The sequence below is a fragment of the Odocoileus virginianus genome, chromosome 9, assembly GCF_023699985.2.
Source record: "Odocoileus virginianus isolate 20LAN1187 ecotype Illinois chromosome 9, Ovbor_1.2, whole genome shotgun sequence".
NCBI lineage: Eukaryota > Metazoa > Chordata > Mammalia > Artiodactyla > Cervidae > Odocoileus > Odocoileus virginianus.
The window spans coordinates 59830169-59848008 of NC_069682.1; the positions used below are offsets into that span (position 1 = coordinate 59830169).

The 17840-nt window shown below is 48.7% G+C and overlaps 1 protein-coding gene across 2 annotated transcripts in view; it reads right to left on the reverse strand.

The window, feature by feature from the left end:
• TRPC4AP (transient receptor potential cation channel subfamily C member 4 associated protein) overlaps positions 1–17840 on the reverse strand; it is a 67377-nt gene that overhangs the window by 989 nt on the left and 48548 nt on the right. The window contains exons 9-18 of one of the 2 annotated variants that reach the window (XM_020894011.2): positions 11880–12022; positions 9535–9666; positions 7945–8003; positions 6283–6384; positions 4844–4927; positions 3734–3824; positions 2590–2730; positions 1898–2006; positions 1169–1281; positions 97–303 (exon numbers count right to left, since the gene is read on the reverse strand). In XM_020894011.2, the coding sequence (XP_020749670.1) occupies positions 97–303; positions 1169–1281; positions 1898–2006; positions 2590–2730; positions 3734–3824; positions 4844–4927; positions 6283–6384; positions 7945–8003; positions 9535–9666; positions 11880–12022 (1181 nt within the window). Of the gene's footprint in view, positions 1–96; positions 304–1168; positions 1282–1897; positions 2007–2589; positions 2731–3733; positions 3825–4843; positions 4928–6282; positions 6385–7944; positions 8004–9534; positions 9667–11879; positions 12047–17840 lie in introns of both variants that reach the window. The other variant, XM_020894010.2, reaches the window with a different exon arrangement.

The window sequence follows — 17840 nt, forward strand, 5'->3', positions numbered from 1 at the left end:
CGGTGGGAATCAGGCGCCCGGACACCTGCCCCTCCAAGGAGCCTGGGCCGCCGTGCCCGCAGCCTGCCTGCCAGCCCTCGGGGGCGGGGCACTCACGTTCTCCAGGCAGGTGCTGTCCTTGTCCTTGTGCAGGTAGTGCTGCTGCCAGAAGCGCAGCAGGTTATGGAAGTTGTTGAGCAGGAAGCCAGGGTACTTCTTGCTGTGCTCCATCCGCTGCAGCAGCCGCAGGTAGAGGGGCAGCCGCTCTTTCCGTCGGGCCAGCATCAGGATCACTAGGCTGGTGTTGAGGCAGCTGACGTTCTCCTGCAAGGATCGGGCTGTGTGGGTCAGGTGTGTGCCGGCAGCCCAGGGGCCCTGGTGGACCGGGGCACGGGGTGAGGGGGTGTAGTGGGCAGGGCGGAGGTGTCCATGGGCCTCACATGGTGCGGCCCCTGCATAAAGCCGACAGAGGACTGCGGAGAGGAACGATGAGGGTCCTGCCCCCAGTGCCTTCCTGGCCCTCACTGCCCCCCTCACCCACCCCAGAGTTGGGGGGAACGGCATTATTAGTCTAGTCAGTCCATGCCTCCTCCAGAATCGGCTCAGGCACGGCTTCTTCCTGGGAGCCTCAGTCCCTGGGGCAGCTGGGCGCATGCATCTCTCTCACTCAGCACTAGACTGGCACAGCTCTGCAAAGGAAGCGTCTTGGTCTGTTTACTCACTGTGCATCCCCAGCCCATGGTCTTGCCTTAATAAATGTTTGTTAGATGAAGGAACAAAAGAAAACCTCTGAGTATCGCCCTCATTTTAGAAAAGAGGGTGTGAAGCTTGGAGGAGGGCAGCTGCACAGTTATTTGTTGAAGGAGATGGGTGTCAACATCAGGTCCAGCCCCAGGTCTGTGCTGCAGGCGGAGCCTGGAGAGCACTGGACGGGGAGTCAGAACTCACTGTGACCCAGACTCTGCCCAAACCACTTGTGACCTCAGAGCCTTGCTCCTTCCCCAGGCCCCTTCTGTAAAATGGGGAGCTGATCCCTTACTGGAACAAGTCCTCAGAATAGCTGGGAGGGTCTCCTAGGAATGAAGGGGTGGGTGACAGGAGAGGTACTTCTAGGGTGAAGGTGGCCCTGGGATGAGGGTAACTGTTTCCAATCCCCCCTTTCCCGGGGGCAGGTCTGTAGGCCTCTCACCTGGGTCAGCGTCTGCACGTGAATGATATTGATGAGACGGAAGAGGAAGGACATCTGTGTGGGCACCTGGGAGATGTAGGCGAGCAGGCGGCACTCGGACAGGACCTCTGCAACTGCGGACAGACAGGCAGAGGCATGAGCAGCAAGTGCAGAGAATGCTCTGTGGCTCCGGGGCCCGACACCCAGGCTTCTAGTCAAGTCCCCCCCGGGTCCCGACTCTGAAGCTGGGAGTCCCCACTGTCAAAACGACTACAGAAAAGCTGGGCTGCACCCGGAAACAAAGCTCCAGCTGCTCTGCCACCATGGCCAAGCCTGCGTTCCCCTGAGCCCCAGCCAGGAGCATGCCTTCACCTTGTCATTCAGTCCCATTCTGGGTCCGTGCCTCCCTGAGGCCCTCCCCAGGCTTCACCACTTGAATCCTTCTCATCCAGGCAATTCCAGGCCAGGAGAGGAAGGGTATGTGTTGTTTTTGCATTTTGCTGGCAACGATGTCTTTTTTTTTTAAAAAAAAAACCTTTATTAAAATGTCACACATGCCCATCAGAGGAAGCATGGATGATAGAGAAAAATCATGAAAATCACCTAGAGCACCACTGCCCTGACTCCAACCATGTGGGTGTTTGGTGTAGTGACTTTCAGAAATTTCTGTCTCCTTGCAAGAGGCTGGGTGTTAGATACCAGTGCAGCCACAATGGGCCTGACTCACGTCAGCATTTAGCTTTTGCTTACCTTTCATGTCCACCTGGTTTTCGAATCGGTCCAGTGACAGAGTGACACAGCGCACTAGCATGTTGGAGTCCACCAGAGAGCTGTTGATCTGCTTCAGGAACACCTGGAACTGGAGCAGGGGCCAGGCTGACGGGGGTGGTGGGCTCTCGGCTAAAGACAGCCAAGGCCAGGGCGCGCGATCACTGCAGGGTGCACCCACCTACCCTGGCCTAGCTGTTTTCAACAGAAAGTCCGAAGCTCAGAGGAACTCGGTGCCCTGCCCTCCCCACCTAATAAGCAGCTACAGCAAGAACTGAACCAGATCTTTAGACACCATGTCCAGTGTTTTCTGCACCGAAGGGACTGCTGTCATTTTTATTAGTCTGGGCTGGGTTTCTACCACATACACCCTGAAAGCTTAACACATCAGGCCCAGCCCTGCACCAGGGCCCATCATGGCACCTGGCACACTGCGTCAGAGTCAGTTCCAAGCTCACCTGCTCCCACCTGCCCACAAGCAGGTGAGACTTTCATCCCTGCATAATACCCATGGTCTAGCGCAGAGCAAGGGTTAATGAACGCTTACTGACATCTGCCCGCTAACCCCAGGACTCTCCAGTATAAAATCAGCAACTGAAGACTGGCAAGGACCAGGGCTCTGACCTAACTTCTGGACAAGACAGTGAACTCATGAAGCCCTGGCTTAGACTAACCTTTGCATCAGTGTTGATGTACTTATTGAACCTCTTGAATGCATCAACATTAAACTTCATCAGCTCCCCCAGGAGGTCAAAGTAACTCTGCAGCACATCCCGTGACTTGCATTCACTGTCCACGATGCAGTAGAGGATGTGCTGGGGGTGGGAGAGGACAGAATGAAGGCAGGAAAAGGTGGCTGGTCCCCGGAGCCCCCAGGCCGTGCTCATCTGAGCTGCCCACCGCCTGCCTCCCCCAGCCCTGATACATAGCTCAGCCCATGTGGTGTTAGCTTCGAGCAAGCATCCAGGTTGATAGAATCTGCTCCCCTGTCTAGATTTTCATCAGAGGATGCTGGTGGCTCCAAGGAAAGGGCCAGGCCTGACACACCTAACCAGGAAGTGGGGCGGGTAGGGGTGAGGGTAGGTTGGGGTATGTAGCCATATCCTCTCTTGCTTGCCCAGGTCTGAGCTAAGTCTTCATGATGGCCAAACTCTCCAGCTCACAGGGAGGGAGCTGTCTCCAGAGGTTAATAAGGCCCTGGACTGAGCACTGAGGCCATTCAAGTGAAGCATGGGGTTTAAGGACAGGAGACACATTTTGACCCCATGGTTCATGTTAATAAATGGAAAAGTTTACAATGAGTGAATTTTTACAAGACAGTTATAGTGTTTCCTTTTCATTTTCTTGAGGTCCTATATACTGATTTGGATGAATTCTTTACTTTATGAATTTTACTACAATTCATGGGTCAGTTTCTTATTTGTATCTTTTTTTTTTTTTTTAATCAATTGTAGCTTTAGACATTTTGCTCTACCTCCTTTTGTAAATTTTGCTTTTTCTGGAGGCCATTTTTCAATAAAGGGAAATTAAATAGTCAGCAGCAAAGTATCCTTGGGGTCAAAAGGCCTTGTTGAGCAACTTCACAGACTCCTATAATCCTCCATGGCCACCCCTCAGATCCCTCAATCACCTGGTAAGCACCCATGGGGATCCCAGAGCTGAAAGCTCAGGGGAAATACCAGAGAGATGTGCATTGGCATTTGAAGATAGAGAGTATGGTCTGCTTCTGCCAGCTCTCTAGGTCTCAGGGCAGGAAAGCAATGTATGGGGCTGGGGGAGAAGGGGACACCCGACACCCTGGCTCCTCCAGGCCATTACCTCTAGAAGGCCTCGCTTCAGCAGGAACATCTGGTCTGCATAGGAGGTGGTCCCTCGGAGGAAACTCTCCACAGCCCGGGCTTGCCAAAACCTGCGACCCAAATGTTGACCCCTGGCCCAGGTGGCTAAGGCTGCCCTCTTTTGGCCCACGTTCCATTCACCGAGGGGCTGGGAGATGTCTATCGCCCTTTTCACTGATCCAACACCCTGAACACTGGTACATGTTTACTGAACATCTATCAGGCCTTGGGCCTCATACAGGGCACTGGGAACACATGGCGAGTCCCCATCCTTAGGGAGCTGATGGCTCAGTGGGGAACAGTCCTCTGTGGTTCGTCTGGAAGGAGCATGTGGGCTCAGAGGACTGCCCCAGGAGTCACATGTGAAAATATACTCTAGGCTCTGCTCCTTCAGAGGAACAGGAGAACATGGAAGAGGTCAGAAATGCATGAGGGACCAGACAGGCATGTGGACGGGTCACTGAACTCACTCCTGATGGGCTTTCCTAGAGAAGAGGAGGCTGATATTGACCGAGTGGCCCCAGAGGGCAGTACTTGGACCCATGAGGTGATGGAGGGACAAGGTATGTTGAGCTGATAGGGGACCCTTGAGCATGGAGCCAGCTCACAGTTCACACCCACCCTGATGGAATGCCTCCCTCAGCTGCTGTCCTGCCCACAGCCTCTAAGACAACATGGATGAGTCTAAGGAACTGGGACACCCTCCCATAAGTGCTTCCTTCGCTCCCACTGTCTGCAGGGCAGGTCCTGGCTCTGAGCCCTTCCACACCGCATCCCCCACACAGCAGTCTTTCCATGCTTATTTCCTGCAACCCAGGGACCTCCATATGGGTAGGGATTGTAGCTCCCATTTTCCCCGCCTGTCCAGCAGCAGCACAGAATAGGTGCTTGCTGAATGCTGGCTCAATTCCTGAAACACACTGCCAGCACACAGCAGAAGCTAGTATGTACTGAGTCAACATCAGGGAGCCAGCAGATTCCCTCTCCCTGACAGTAACCAGCTATGTGGGGTGGAAGCTGGTGATGACAGAAGGCATTTCTAACAGCTTAAACACACCCTCAGGAGTGGGAGGTGTGTATCCAGACCTACCTGAAAGATGACTCAGCTGGTTCCTTCTTCATAACCTGCAGCAGACGTGTTAATAAGCCCCTCTTCCCATCACATACCAAACTCCTGAAAGAAAACAGACAGAAATCTTGATGGCAGATTTGAGAGGCTGACAGAGGCCAAATTCCATATGGCACAAGAACTATGTCTTGAGACCCTGGGGCTGGGTGTCTTTGCTGACATAGGTGGGTAAGAAGCAAAACAAAACAAAACATGAGGTCATTTCTAAACCTACAGGATGTCCTCCTGCTCCACCTGGGTTCAGAGCACCCTAAGGACTCCTGCAGTCTCAGAAATAAACAGCCAAATGTACTCACACATCTCAGGGCAGCCTTCCCTGCCCAGGCTCGCTGACAAGTGACCAGAGGCCAAAGACACATCCAGAGTCATATGGGGCTCGGAACTGCTGGAGGGAGGGCTGCTTGTGACAAAAGTGGGTTTGAACCACCATGACAGAGTCTAAGACGTGGGGCAAAGCCCATGCCCCTGACAGGGTAAGTGAGGCGGGGAGTACCCTGGGCCCCAGGTTCAGCTTCAGGTGGCCATGGACACAAACACAAGTTTCTGGGCCTCTGCTTCCTGGCCTAGGAAGCAGAGACAGTAAATGAGAAAAGGACTCAGGCTGCATTATGGAGGAGAGAGGACAAAGCAGGCAGCGAGTCTAAGCCCTTAAACTTTCCCTTCAAATAGAGTTCTACTACTCATCTACTACAGGCCTTGGGCTGTGTGCTTGATCACTCAGTCATGCCTGACTCTTTGTGACCCCATGGACTGTAGCCCACCAGGCTCCTCTGTCCATGGGGATTCTCCAGGCAAGAATACTGGAGGGAGTTTTCGTGCCCTCCTCCAGGGGATCTTCCCAACCCAAGGATCGAGCCCGGGTCTCCTGCACTGCAGACAGATGTGGGACTACATTCAATTTCATTTGAACAAAGATTTCTGCTGCTTTTAAACCAAAAACAACAGAAGACCAGAGAATGATGACTCCTGTTGCTGTACACAGTTCTCCCTGCCCTGACCCCTGTGAGCCTGAGACCTCCCTGCTTTGCTCCAGAAAGTGAGGCATTACTCAGCTAATGGGTATTGGCAGAGGGCAGGAAAGGAGGAGGTCAACGAAGTTGAGTGACCAGGGAGGGGGCAGAGCATTTATGACCTTTGGCAGGTGACCTCGCTGAGCCCCTGCTCCCCAGTCTGTAAAGTGGGTGACAATGGCACTTCCCTCCGAGGCTGCCAAGGGGCTCCAATGAGACAATGCAGGTGACGGGAGGGCAGAGCCTGGTACACAGGAGCCCTCGGCACACCAGTTACGCGTGGATGAGAAAGGACAAGTATGCAGACCCGGGTGCACCTGTCTGTGAGTCCTGGGACATGCAGGCAGCCACGCGGGCTGTGGGCCCCAGCTGCACCCCACCCATGCTCACCTGTCAGTGTTGAGGACGGCTTCCACCTCAGGGATGTTGGCCTTGAGAGAGATGGCGCTGAGTTCATTCAGCTCTTGGTTGTTGAGCAGTAGATATTTGTTCCTGAAACAGATGTGTTGGAGGTGGTAATGGACAGGAACTGGGGCTGCCGCGTCGACAGTGGGCCAGTCTCTTGCTGCCCACTTCTGTTAAGAAGCCCCTGGTAGCCGCCCTGAAAACCACTCACCCCAAGGCAGCATTCTAGGGGAGGGCATGGAGCCCACTGCTGTTCAGCTGAGGGAGTCTCCCTGGCCCCAACGCCCACCCTCTGCCTGCATGTTCACTGACAAGGCCCCTTTCCTTAGTATGTCTAAGGCCTTTCTTTTGCCACTGAACATTTCTATTTAATTTCTCAAAGGCACTTCCAACTCCATGATGCCCAGACACTCATCACTTTACTCAAGCCTGGCCCTATTCCAGCTCTCCCACCAGAAGGCCCAAGTGTGACACTCTTCCTTCCCCCTTCACACCTAGGCCTCTTGTTACCCAAGTCATAGGGACAGAACCAGCTTCCTAAATGGTCTCCCACAGGAATCAATCCCACACACAGCACCCAGAATGATCTTCGGAAAACTGGAACCTGATCCTGCCACTACCATGAAAAGCACTCCCCTCTTTTCCTGCTGCTTTAGAATATACACAATCCAATCCTGCGAATGTGACCCAGCAAATGATGAAAGTGAGGGACCCAGTTCCTCAGGAAAAAAAGGATACATTCAGGACATACTGGTGCCATTTTTCAGAGAGTTGATATACTTCCTGGGGCTTAAGGCCTTCAAACAGAGAACCTCTCAGAGAGGATGATCCACATCACCCACACAAAAGCTTCAAAGTGAAGGCCCCTGAGGCCACACGGGTCCTCAGGCATGTTCTATTAGCTTACACAAAGAATCTAAACCAGCACCTAAAAATCAGGACCTTGAACATAAATCTTCATTTCTGGCTTTTCTTGGGGGAAAAATTCAGAAACTATGCAAGAGTGGGCCCTGTTTCCTGTACCCAACAGGTGGTAAGAGCTGAGTAGCACCTGCTTCTGTCTGCCAGCTCACCAACATCTTCCCAGTGTCAAGGTCAAGGGTCAGCTGCCATCTACTCCTCCCCTGCCTGCACTGTTTCCTCACAGCAGAGAATCATTCTCCTACACATCCTCCATCAAAGGCTGAGAATAAAAAATGAGAGGGCAGACTGTGTTCCAAGGAAAATGGGAGAGAGTACATCTCCTTGTACAGGCAAAGAATATCCCATCTGTTCAGCATACAAATACTCAGCCCACTCTGGCCATCCGAGGTTCCTACAGGCCCCTGCGAAGAGCCACGCTGTCTACTCCAGGCTCAGAGGGACAGACAGCCGAGAGCTGCACTGACTCCAGGGGTGTTATGGGGCCAGCTACTTCTGCACTCACTTCTGAGGTGGCTGTGGCAGTCAAGGGGAAGCTCAGGTAGTGCCTGGCATAAAGGAAGGGCTGGACAAACGGCAGCTCTTATGAAGTGCAGCCTCATGGTCACACTGAGGTGACAGCGGCTCTCACGGCTCCCGGGTCCTCCTCAGCTGAGGTCAGTGATGAGACAAAGGGAGAACAGAGACAGTGAACCAAGTCTTCTCTTGGGGACAGCTTGTACTTACTCATGGTGGTCGCTGAAACTCTGGAGGAGCCTCAAAAACTGGATCTTCAAGGTGATGTCCTAAAATACACGTGCATCCTCGATGTTAAGACCACAGTCACAACGTGCCAAAAGAAAACAAAAGGCTCTGGCGAAAGCCTGGGCATCCTGCTGCTTCTCTGAGTCCCTGTCCTGGCGCACAGGGAGGACTCCTCTTTATCAGAAAACCTTTTGTCCGCATCTGGCCAACAGTGGATTAAGCTAAGGCAGAACCTTTCTGTTAAAAAAACTCCAAGGTACTGGATACAAATAACTGAAATTATTTTCAATGTGAGGCTAAGTACATAGGAAAGAAAGGAAATTCCACTAGAATTAGACAGGAAGGAAGGACGGAGTTCAGAGTAGTGAGCACAAGACTGATGGCTGGCAGAGAAGTGCATATGAGACTTATTTGGGCTAGGGGTTGGGTTTCAATGCTCTGTAGGGACCAGACAGGACCTTGGGCCTAGTAAAGCCTGTGGAGCTGATACATTTGTGAAAAAAGGGTTGGAAAAACTCCACCTACCAGCCCAGGGAGCTGGCAAAGAATCCTGTCTGCAGGTGCTCACACTTCCAGAGGGGGAGGGCAGATGCTCAATGTGAAAACTCGCCCTGGTGCTCCCTAAAGCACCTGGCAGACAAAAGCCAAATGTTCTATGGGACTACTTCCAGTATCCCCAAGGAAAACAAGCCCCCTGAAGGTGATCTTCTATAAATGGTACAGAACACAAGGCAACACTCCACCCCAAGCTGAGTCTGAAGACGCAGACACAAGTATTAGCACTCTGTGAACAATCCAAAAAACGACCATAAAGAAGTATCACATGAATAATTAGAGATGAAATTAAAGACAGAAAATGCAACAGAAGAAGAAAATATTTAACATAATGAATAAAAGACGAAATACTTCTTGACAAAGATCCAGATAAAATGTCTAGAAACACAAAATATAAGAACTCAAATGGATCTGTTGAAAGGTAAATCTGACAAAGCCAAGGAGAAAAACAGCAAACTGGAAGACACAGCACTGAGGAAAGTCCCCAGAATGCAGAGGAGAGACCAAGCAGGACCCATGGCACTGGGTCCAGACAGCCGTGTGGCACTGATGTGGTGCTGACGGCCGATGATCTAGACTCCCATTTCAGGGCTCTTTAGGGCACTGTGAGGAAAACCAGGTAGACATGAGCCCTCGACCCTTAAAAAAAAACTTCCTAAAGTCCTTTTTGGAGGCCAACCACTGGCGTGGTTCTGGGAGGCAAACCTAATATTAGGGATGTCAATTAGAATGAGGTAAGAGAACAGAACGAGGAAAAACCTGCTGCTCTGGAGTGGAGTGGGTGGCCATGCCCAGAGGTGAATGAACAATGGGAGGCTGGTGGAGGGTCCCCGAAGGGATTCCTGGGTAGGTGGAGGGTGGGGGTCAGATCCTTCCCCAAGGTGGCTTCCAATTATGGGAGTACATGGGCTGTGACGTTTAGTTTCTGCTCTACTCTCAGAGAAGGAGATTTCAAAGGGCCAACAGCACGTCTTGAAACGACTACTCCTGGCATCTGCTGTCAGGGTCCCTGCTCACCGGGCTACAGTCACAGTTCTGGTTGTGACCATGGAGCACGAGGGCAGATGCTGAATGCTTCCTCCAGATCAGTTTGTCAAACAAATTATTCAGCCCAGGGATCAGCTTGAACTCCGCAATCATTCTGTGAACCTGGAGGGGTAGGAAGGCAAAAAAGCATGAAGACAGATGTGCGGTGAAGGTCTATCAAAAGCCCAGACATATATGTACAAGAAGCCTTCAGGACGAAGAAAGCAATGCTGAGCTTTAAAGAAAACATCTACACTTATTCTCACTATGCATCAATACACTTTCACACTCTCTAGAGACATTAATAACTGGTACAATTAGATGCCTCATGGAAGAACCTTGAACGTTCAGGATCAGAGGGGTGAGAGGCTTCATTGATACTTATTTATACCTCAACACAGAACCATGTAAATTACTGACCTATTAAAATAATCCATGTCCCGGTAGTACCTGGCACACAGTAGGAACTCAGTAAATGCTGACTATGCAAATGAGGACACACCAGAATCACACTGGCTCTCAGGAAGACAGGCTTGAGGCCAGCTGGAAGGGGCAGCTGTTATCAATTTAACCAAAGACCACAAAGATTCATAGAAACTTGGTACCGGGAAGACTAAGGGAGTAGGGGAACTGTCACAGTGAAGGGACAGAAAGGAAAGTCAGAGCAGCAGGGTTTAAGTCCTGTTCTGACGATGCCTGGAAACTGAGAACATGGCCATTATATGGGTCCTGGTTTTCACAAACATCAAGTGGGATGGAGGCCATCAGCTGCTGTGTAACTTACCAAGTACCCGCAAATTCAAATATGATTACGGAAGTGTCTCAAAAAAGAAAAAGCACTCAACACAGGTAAGATATCATGACTAATGTTTTTTATATGAAATATATACCACACGGAAGGAAGGAGCCCCAGTGCTGTGGATGTCATGGCAGGATCTCATCCAGTGTCCTGGTTTTAAACGCCAACCACATGTTGACAACCCCCAAAGTTATACCTTCAGGCCCCATCTAGCCCCTAACTCAGGTGCAGGTAACCCCAGTGCCAATTCTAATAGATACCTAAACTTAACCTGTTCAAACTGAACCCTGCCCCTTCCTCCCTACAGATGTCTGCCCCTCCACTCCTTACCCACTAGTCTTAACCATCTCAATAAACGGCAAACCATTCCTCCCACCAGCTTGGAAAGAGGTCACGAAGTCATCTTTACTTCCTCTCTCCACTTAAGTCCATACCTAACTTCTCAGCACATCTTACCTGTTCTACCTTCAAAACAGATCCAGAACAAAAACACTGCTCACCACCCCTGCCATCAACATGTGGGTCCTAGCTACTGTCAGCTCTCGCACACAGCAGCTGGAGGATGGTTTTCCATTTCATTCAGGGTGAATGCCAGAGTCCTTAAATGGCCTATGAAAGCCAGAGGCCACCTGGCCCCCTGCGACCCCTCAGCCTGCCTCTCCTGACTGCTGGTTCCAATCCACCCCCAGCTTTCTACTGTTCCACTAAACCACCAGGCCAGTGCCCACCAGGGCCTGCTTCCTTGACCTGGTAGGCCACCTCGGGCGAAGTGGTCAGCATGCCTGGCTCCCTCACTTTCTTCAGGACACTGCCAGGCCGGATGTCATCTTTTCAGCCAGTCTTTCCCCTCCCACCTTCTCTAAAATTTCCTCACTTGCAAACTTGTGATAACTGCATCCATCTCACAGATAGCTGTGTGAGAGAACAGTCTCTGACTCAAAAAGGTGCTCAGGGACTGCCGAGCTCCCAGCTCCCCTCAGGCCTCGCTGCATCCCTAGGAGGTAGAGGGAACGGGAGGGGGCCACTTGTCCATCCTGGGGAAGAGTGGGGTGTACTTCCAGAGCACCCCACCCCCAGCCCTCCCTCCTGGAACTGCTTCAAGACTCAGGGAACCTCCGCACGGCTGTACCCCTGGTAGCTACCCAGTTGTCATAACTTGACTTAGTTCTGGCCCACCACTCCAAGCCCCCATCAGACTGGCAACTCCTCCAGTGCATCTGCAGGGCAGACACTCACCTTTACTCTGTGTATTAAAAAGGTCAGGTAACATGGTTAAGCCACCCACTTCTGCCTGGGGCACCAGAGCTCTATCTAGAAATGTTGCCCCAGTAAGGTATGGTGGAAAGACTATGGGCTCTGGAATCAGACTGGCTTCCTGACCTGTGAAGCAGGGCTAAGGAACCCAACTCCTTGCTTTGCTGGGCTAGGGACAGAGCCATTGTGAGAGGCTGTTGAACAGGATACCCGGCACACCACAAGCGCCTGGGAAGCGTTTGCTCCTGGCTCCTCCTGTTCTGAGACGTGGGGAGGGGCTGACCTGGTTTCGCTGACGCCCCATCAACAGCACGCAGAGCACATAGAGCACTTCCAGTTTGTACATGATCTCATGCATGATCTTCATTGACTGAGGCAGCTGAGTCCTAGTTGAAGTGTGAGGCAGGCCATTCTCCTCAGAAGCCCCTGGAGAAGGGAACACAATGGAGGCTGAGACAGCCACCAGGAGAGAGGCTTCAGTCACTGCTTGTGAGGAAACACGTTTCTGCCCCTCAAACCTGCTCTGAACAGACTTGAGGTGACAGCCATTAGACTGGGCCCCAAGTCTGTGACAGAGACTCTGAAAGTCAGGCCACCAGGGGTCAGGGAAGCTTAGATATGTAGGAAATATGAACTCTGCAATTCTACCCCATCAGCTTTTAACACACAGTAAAAATACTCTGACACAGCCCACGCAGAACCCTAACCCATTCTCTGCCCTCATCTGGACCCCTCGTCCCACCCCTGCCCCCAGAAGGCACTCAGACAGATGTCCAGCAGGAAATTGTGTCAAATTCTCTTCAGGTCACAAATGACTCTGAATATTTGGTCATTCTGCCGAGGTTCCACAAGGGGGCATCGCTGAAGGACTAAAAGGGATCTTTTTGAAAGACTTTTTTCCTCCTGTTGCTCAAACAGCAGCCATGGGAAGTTTCCCAAGGCAGACGAGGCATCACAATCAATACTAGAGATGGAGATGAACCTATTAGCAGATTTTCATTTCCCCCGATTTCAGTATTAGCAATGACATCAACAGCTATGTAGCACCTATGGGACACGAAGTGTGTCAGGCATTGTGTTCTGGGCTTTACATAAACTATTTACCCCACTACCCCATTAACAAAACAGTCTCAGTGAGTCACACAGTGGAGGGTACTCTCAGGAGTGTGGCAGAGCAAAGGGATGAAGACTGAGGGCCGTGGAATGACAACCTGCTGGCTGTGGGACCCTGGGCGTGTACCCTCCTCTCAGGCTTTCAAGGGTTCTGTAAATGGGAGAACAGGAGTGCTGCAGCGGTCAGCTAGAGATCCTGTGCAGAGCGAAGGAGGACACAAGAAAGCCCAGAACCTGATTCCTGGGAAGCCTCACTCTTGCTGTGCTGTGCTCAGTTGTGTCCGACTCTTCGCAACCCCCAAGACTGTAGCCCGCCAGGCTCTCTGTCCATGGAATTTCTCAGGCAAGAATACTGAACTGAATGGTTATTTCCTTCTCCAGGGGATCTTCCAGACCCAGGGATCTAACCTACATCTCTTGCATTGGCATGTGGATTCTTTACCACTGAGTGACCTGGGAAGCCGCAGTCTCACTCTTAGGTCCCTATTATTTTAAATGCTCAGAGTCAGGAGACCTTAGGATTTACTTCCTCTTAGTTTTTCTCATCTTTACGGTGAAAGGATAAATCAATAAATACTGAGGTCCTTCATACTCCCACTGCAACTGCTGCCCTGGAGGTCTTTTGAAAAAGGCAAAAAATCTGTGTGTTACAGAGCAGTGGTGATAAGATATACTCAAGTGAGGCACTCACAGTTATGATTTCTGTATGGTGATATCATGCCACAAGAACCTAACTTACTCACCCCGTGGACTTGGAACTATTTTCCCAGCCATGTTAAACATCACTAATATATAAGCTGGAAGATGACCAGTTGCTGAAGAAGCATGACTGTAGCACAGGGGCTAAAGACTTGGAGCCAGACTGTTAGGTGGCTTTGGGGAAATCTGCTGACATGTCTATCTTCAGTATCCATCCTCATCCACAAAACAGGAGTAACAGCAACAGTGTGTGGTGCTGTTGCTCAGTCGCATCCAACTCTTTGCAACCCCCTGGACTGTAGCCCGCCAGGCTCCTCTGTCCATGGAATTTTCCAGGCAAGAATACTGGAGCAGGTTGCCGTTTCCTGCTCCGGGGGATCTTCCTGTCCCAGGGATTGAACCCACATCTCCTGCATCTTCTCTCTTGTGTCTCTTGCATTGGCATGAGGATTCTTTAATACTGTGACGCCAGGGAAGCTCCATGGCAACAGTATCTATCTATTACCAATGTTGCAAAGGTTAAATGACTTAAAATGGCAACAATATCTATCTATTACCAATGTTGCAAAGATTAAATGACTTAATATGTTAAAAGTGCTTCTAAGAATTGCCAAGCACATGCACCCTACATACAAGTGTGTGTCAAACAGAAGTGAAAAACTAACTCTGGGATTTTCAGTTAATGCTTGCTTGCTACTTGTTTTCCTTCTTGTAATCTGCAAGCTCTTAACGGGCAACTAAAGTGGCAGTGGGCAAAGAAAAATTTACTCAAGAAAATCTAATTGAGAAAATGCTATTTATTGACATATATTTTCTTGCATGTTGGGAGAAAAACCATAATTACTCAATTTTATGTCTTGGGACTCCTTGGCCCAGCTCCCAGAACAGTTTCAGAGTCAACTGATTGGTACACAGAATCTGATGCGTTATCATGCAGAACCACAGCTCCGCTGCACACCTGCCGGGTGCCGTGCAGCCCCTGGTGCCTCAGTGTCTTCGTCACCTAGACCAGGGGTCGGGGGGACCTGTGAGGAGAGGGCAGGTGCGGTGGCTGGGACACGAGCCCTCCTCAGCAATGAACGTGCGTGAAGAGAGGCAGGCAGCTTGGACTCTTCTGAGTCACTGCCAACTTTTGCTGCCTGGTTTGCAAAGGCCTCCTAAGAAACTCTCTGGGATAAATATTTTCAACAAACACACGCCTCAAAGCAATAGCCAGACTGCAAGAACAGGACAATTCCCAAGGATAAGGATAGGAAAGCTAGTTTAAGAGGCCTGGCCTTCCCTCCAAATCTTTTCAGTTCCACAATACTGATTAAAGTGGGTATGACCCTCCATACATCTGTACTGCACCCTGAAGCACACTAACTTAAAAATAGCTTTGAGCTATAATTCACATACCATACAATTCATACCTTTCAAGGATATAACTCACTGGTCTTTTATATATTCACAGAATTGTGCAGTTCACAATCAACATTAGAGCACTTTTATCTCCCCACAAAGAAATCCTATTTGCTTTAGCAGCCACTCCCCAGTTCTCACCAAGCCCCTAGAAACCCAGGCATCCATTAGACCATGTTCTGTCTCTTTCTACAAATGGAATCGTACAACTTGTCATTTTTTGTTTCCAGCACAATGTTTTCAAGGTTTATTCAGGCTGCAGTATGTATCAGTATTTCATTTCTTAAACTACTGAATAATATTCTATTATATAAAATATATCAATTTTGTTATCCATTCATCAGTTGATATATATTTGAGTTGTTTCTGTATTTTGGTTATAATAAATCTGCTACTAAGAACATCCATGTGCAAGTTTTTGTGTAAACATATATTTTCATGTATCCTGGGTGTATACCTAGAAGTGGAATTTCTAGGTCATACAAAAACTATGTTTAACTTTTTGAGTAACTGCCAGACTGTTTTCCACAGTGGCTGCACCAGTTTGCATGCCTACCAACAGAGAATGAGGGTTCTGATTTTTCCATCTCCTTAAGTTGGACACCTGTTACCTGTCTTTTTGGCGATAGTCACTCCAGTGGGTGTGAAGGGATATCTAATTGTTGGATGGGATTTGCATTTCCCTGATGGCTAAAGATGTTGAGAATGTTCTCATGTGCTTGCTGGGTACTCTTGTATCATCTCTGGAAAAAGTCTATTCAGATATTTTGAATATAATTTGAAATGGGTGTCTTTTCATTATTGAGCTGTAGGAGTTCTTTATATGTTCTAGATATAAGTCCCTTATTTGATACATGGTTTGCAAAAATGTTCTCTTCTACCCTCCAAAAGTGTTCAGCCATTCTGGCTTTTCCCTGTCTTGATGTTGCTGGTGGTGGATGCGGGCGTCTGGGGTACTTTTCTGCTGGGAGTTGCTTTTAGGCACGTAATCTGTGGATTTTATTTATTTTTCCTCCCAGTTAGATTGGCCTCCGAGATTCGAAAACTTCCCCCAGACCTGCCAGTGCGAGGGTTTCCTAGAGTTTGGAAACTTCCTCTATTAAGACTCCCTTCCCGGGACGGGTCTCTGTCCCTAACTCTATTGTCTCTCTTTTTTATCTTTTGTATTTTGTCCTACCTCCTTTCGAAGACAATGGGCTGCTTTTCTGGGCACCTGAAGTCCTCTGCTAGCGATGAGTTGTTTTGTGAAGTTTGCTCAGCGTTCAATTGTTCTTTCAATGAATTTGTAGGGGAGAAAGTGGTCTCCCCGTCCTATTCCTCCGCCATCTTGGCTCCTCCCCCCTGTATTAGGCATCATCTAAGAAACCTCTAGGGTTTCCCTGGTGGCTCAGTGGTAAAGAACCCACCTGCCATTGCAGGAGATGTAGGTTCGATCTCTGGGTCAGGAGGATCCCCTGGAGAAGGAAATGGCAACCCACTCCAGTATTCTGGCCAAGAAAATCCCACAGACAGAGGAGCCTGGTGGACTACAGTGCACAGGGTCACAAGGGGTCGGACATGACTGAACAACAGCAACAGCAATAAAGAAACCACGACCAAAAAAAAAAAAAGAAGAAGAAAGAAACCATGACCAAATCCAAAGTCCTAAAGAGTTATCCTTGTTTTCTTCTAAGTGTTCTCAAGGATTAATTCTTACATTTAGGTCTTTGATCTTTTTGAGCTCATTTTTATATATGATGTGAGGTGGCAGGGGAGGGAGGTCCAACTTCATTCTTTTGCAAGTGGATATCTAATGGTCTCAGTACCATCTGCTGAAAAGACTATACTCTATTTGTTTTCCCAACCAAATAGTCTCGGCACTCTTGTTGAAAATCAATTGACCATATAAGTGAGCATTTATTTCTGAATTCTCAATTCTATTTCACTGTGTATATCTCTCGAGGTCAGTAGCACAATGTCTTGGATATTACATCTTTGTACTAAGTTGAAAAATCAGGCAATCTAAGTCCTCCACTTTGTTCTTCAAGACTGCCATAGCTCTTTGAGGCCTCTTGCATTTCCAAATGAATTTGAGGGCCTACTAACTAGTTCATTTCTGCAAAGAAGTCAGTCGGGATTGTAACAAGGACTGTGTTGAATCTTTAGACAGACCTGGAGATCAAGGCGTGAATTACTGCCACCTTAATAATATCAACTCTTCTGATTCAGGAACAAATGCTTTCTTTACAATTTTTTAGGTTTTCTTTTTTCAGTAAAAATTATGTTTTGTAATTTTCAGAGTGTAAGTTTTCTTTTCTTTGTTAAATATGTCACTAAATATTTTATTCTTTTTTGATGCTCTTTTAAATGAAATTGCTTTAATTTTGGTTTTGGTTTGTTCATTGCTACTGTACAGAAATACAACTGATTTCTGTATACCTATCTTGTATGCTGAAACTGTTGAATGAACTTGTCTATTGGTTTAGCAGTTTTTTCAGTGGATCCTTAGGTTTTTCTATATAAGAGATCATGTCATTTGTGACTAGAGATCAGTTTTACTTCTTCCTTTAATTTCTTTTTCTTGCCTAACTACCTAGCCAGAACTTTCAGTACAATGTTGAACAGAAGTGTTAAGAGCAGACATCTTTGTCTTGTTCTGATCTTAGTGAGGGAAAAGTTATCAGTCTTTGGCCATTAAGTGTTATAATGTTGGCTGTGGGTTTTCTCAGATGCCTTTTAACAGGTTGAGGAATTCTTTCCCATTCCCACTTGGAATGTTCTTACCTTAAAGATGGATTCTGTCAAATGCTTTTTCAGAATCTACAGAAATAATCATGTAGTTTTTGTCCCTTTTCCATCATATTATATTGACTTTCATATACTGAGTCAACCTTGCATAAATTCCATTTAGTCATGTATACATACTTGACCAAGTATATAATCCTTTTGTTGCTATATTTGGTTTGCTAGTATTTTGTTGAGGCGTTTTGCATGTATGTTTGTAAGTTACGTTAGTCTGTAATTTCCTTGTGATGTCTCTGGTTTTGATATC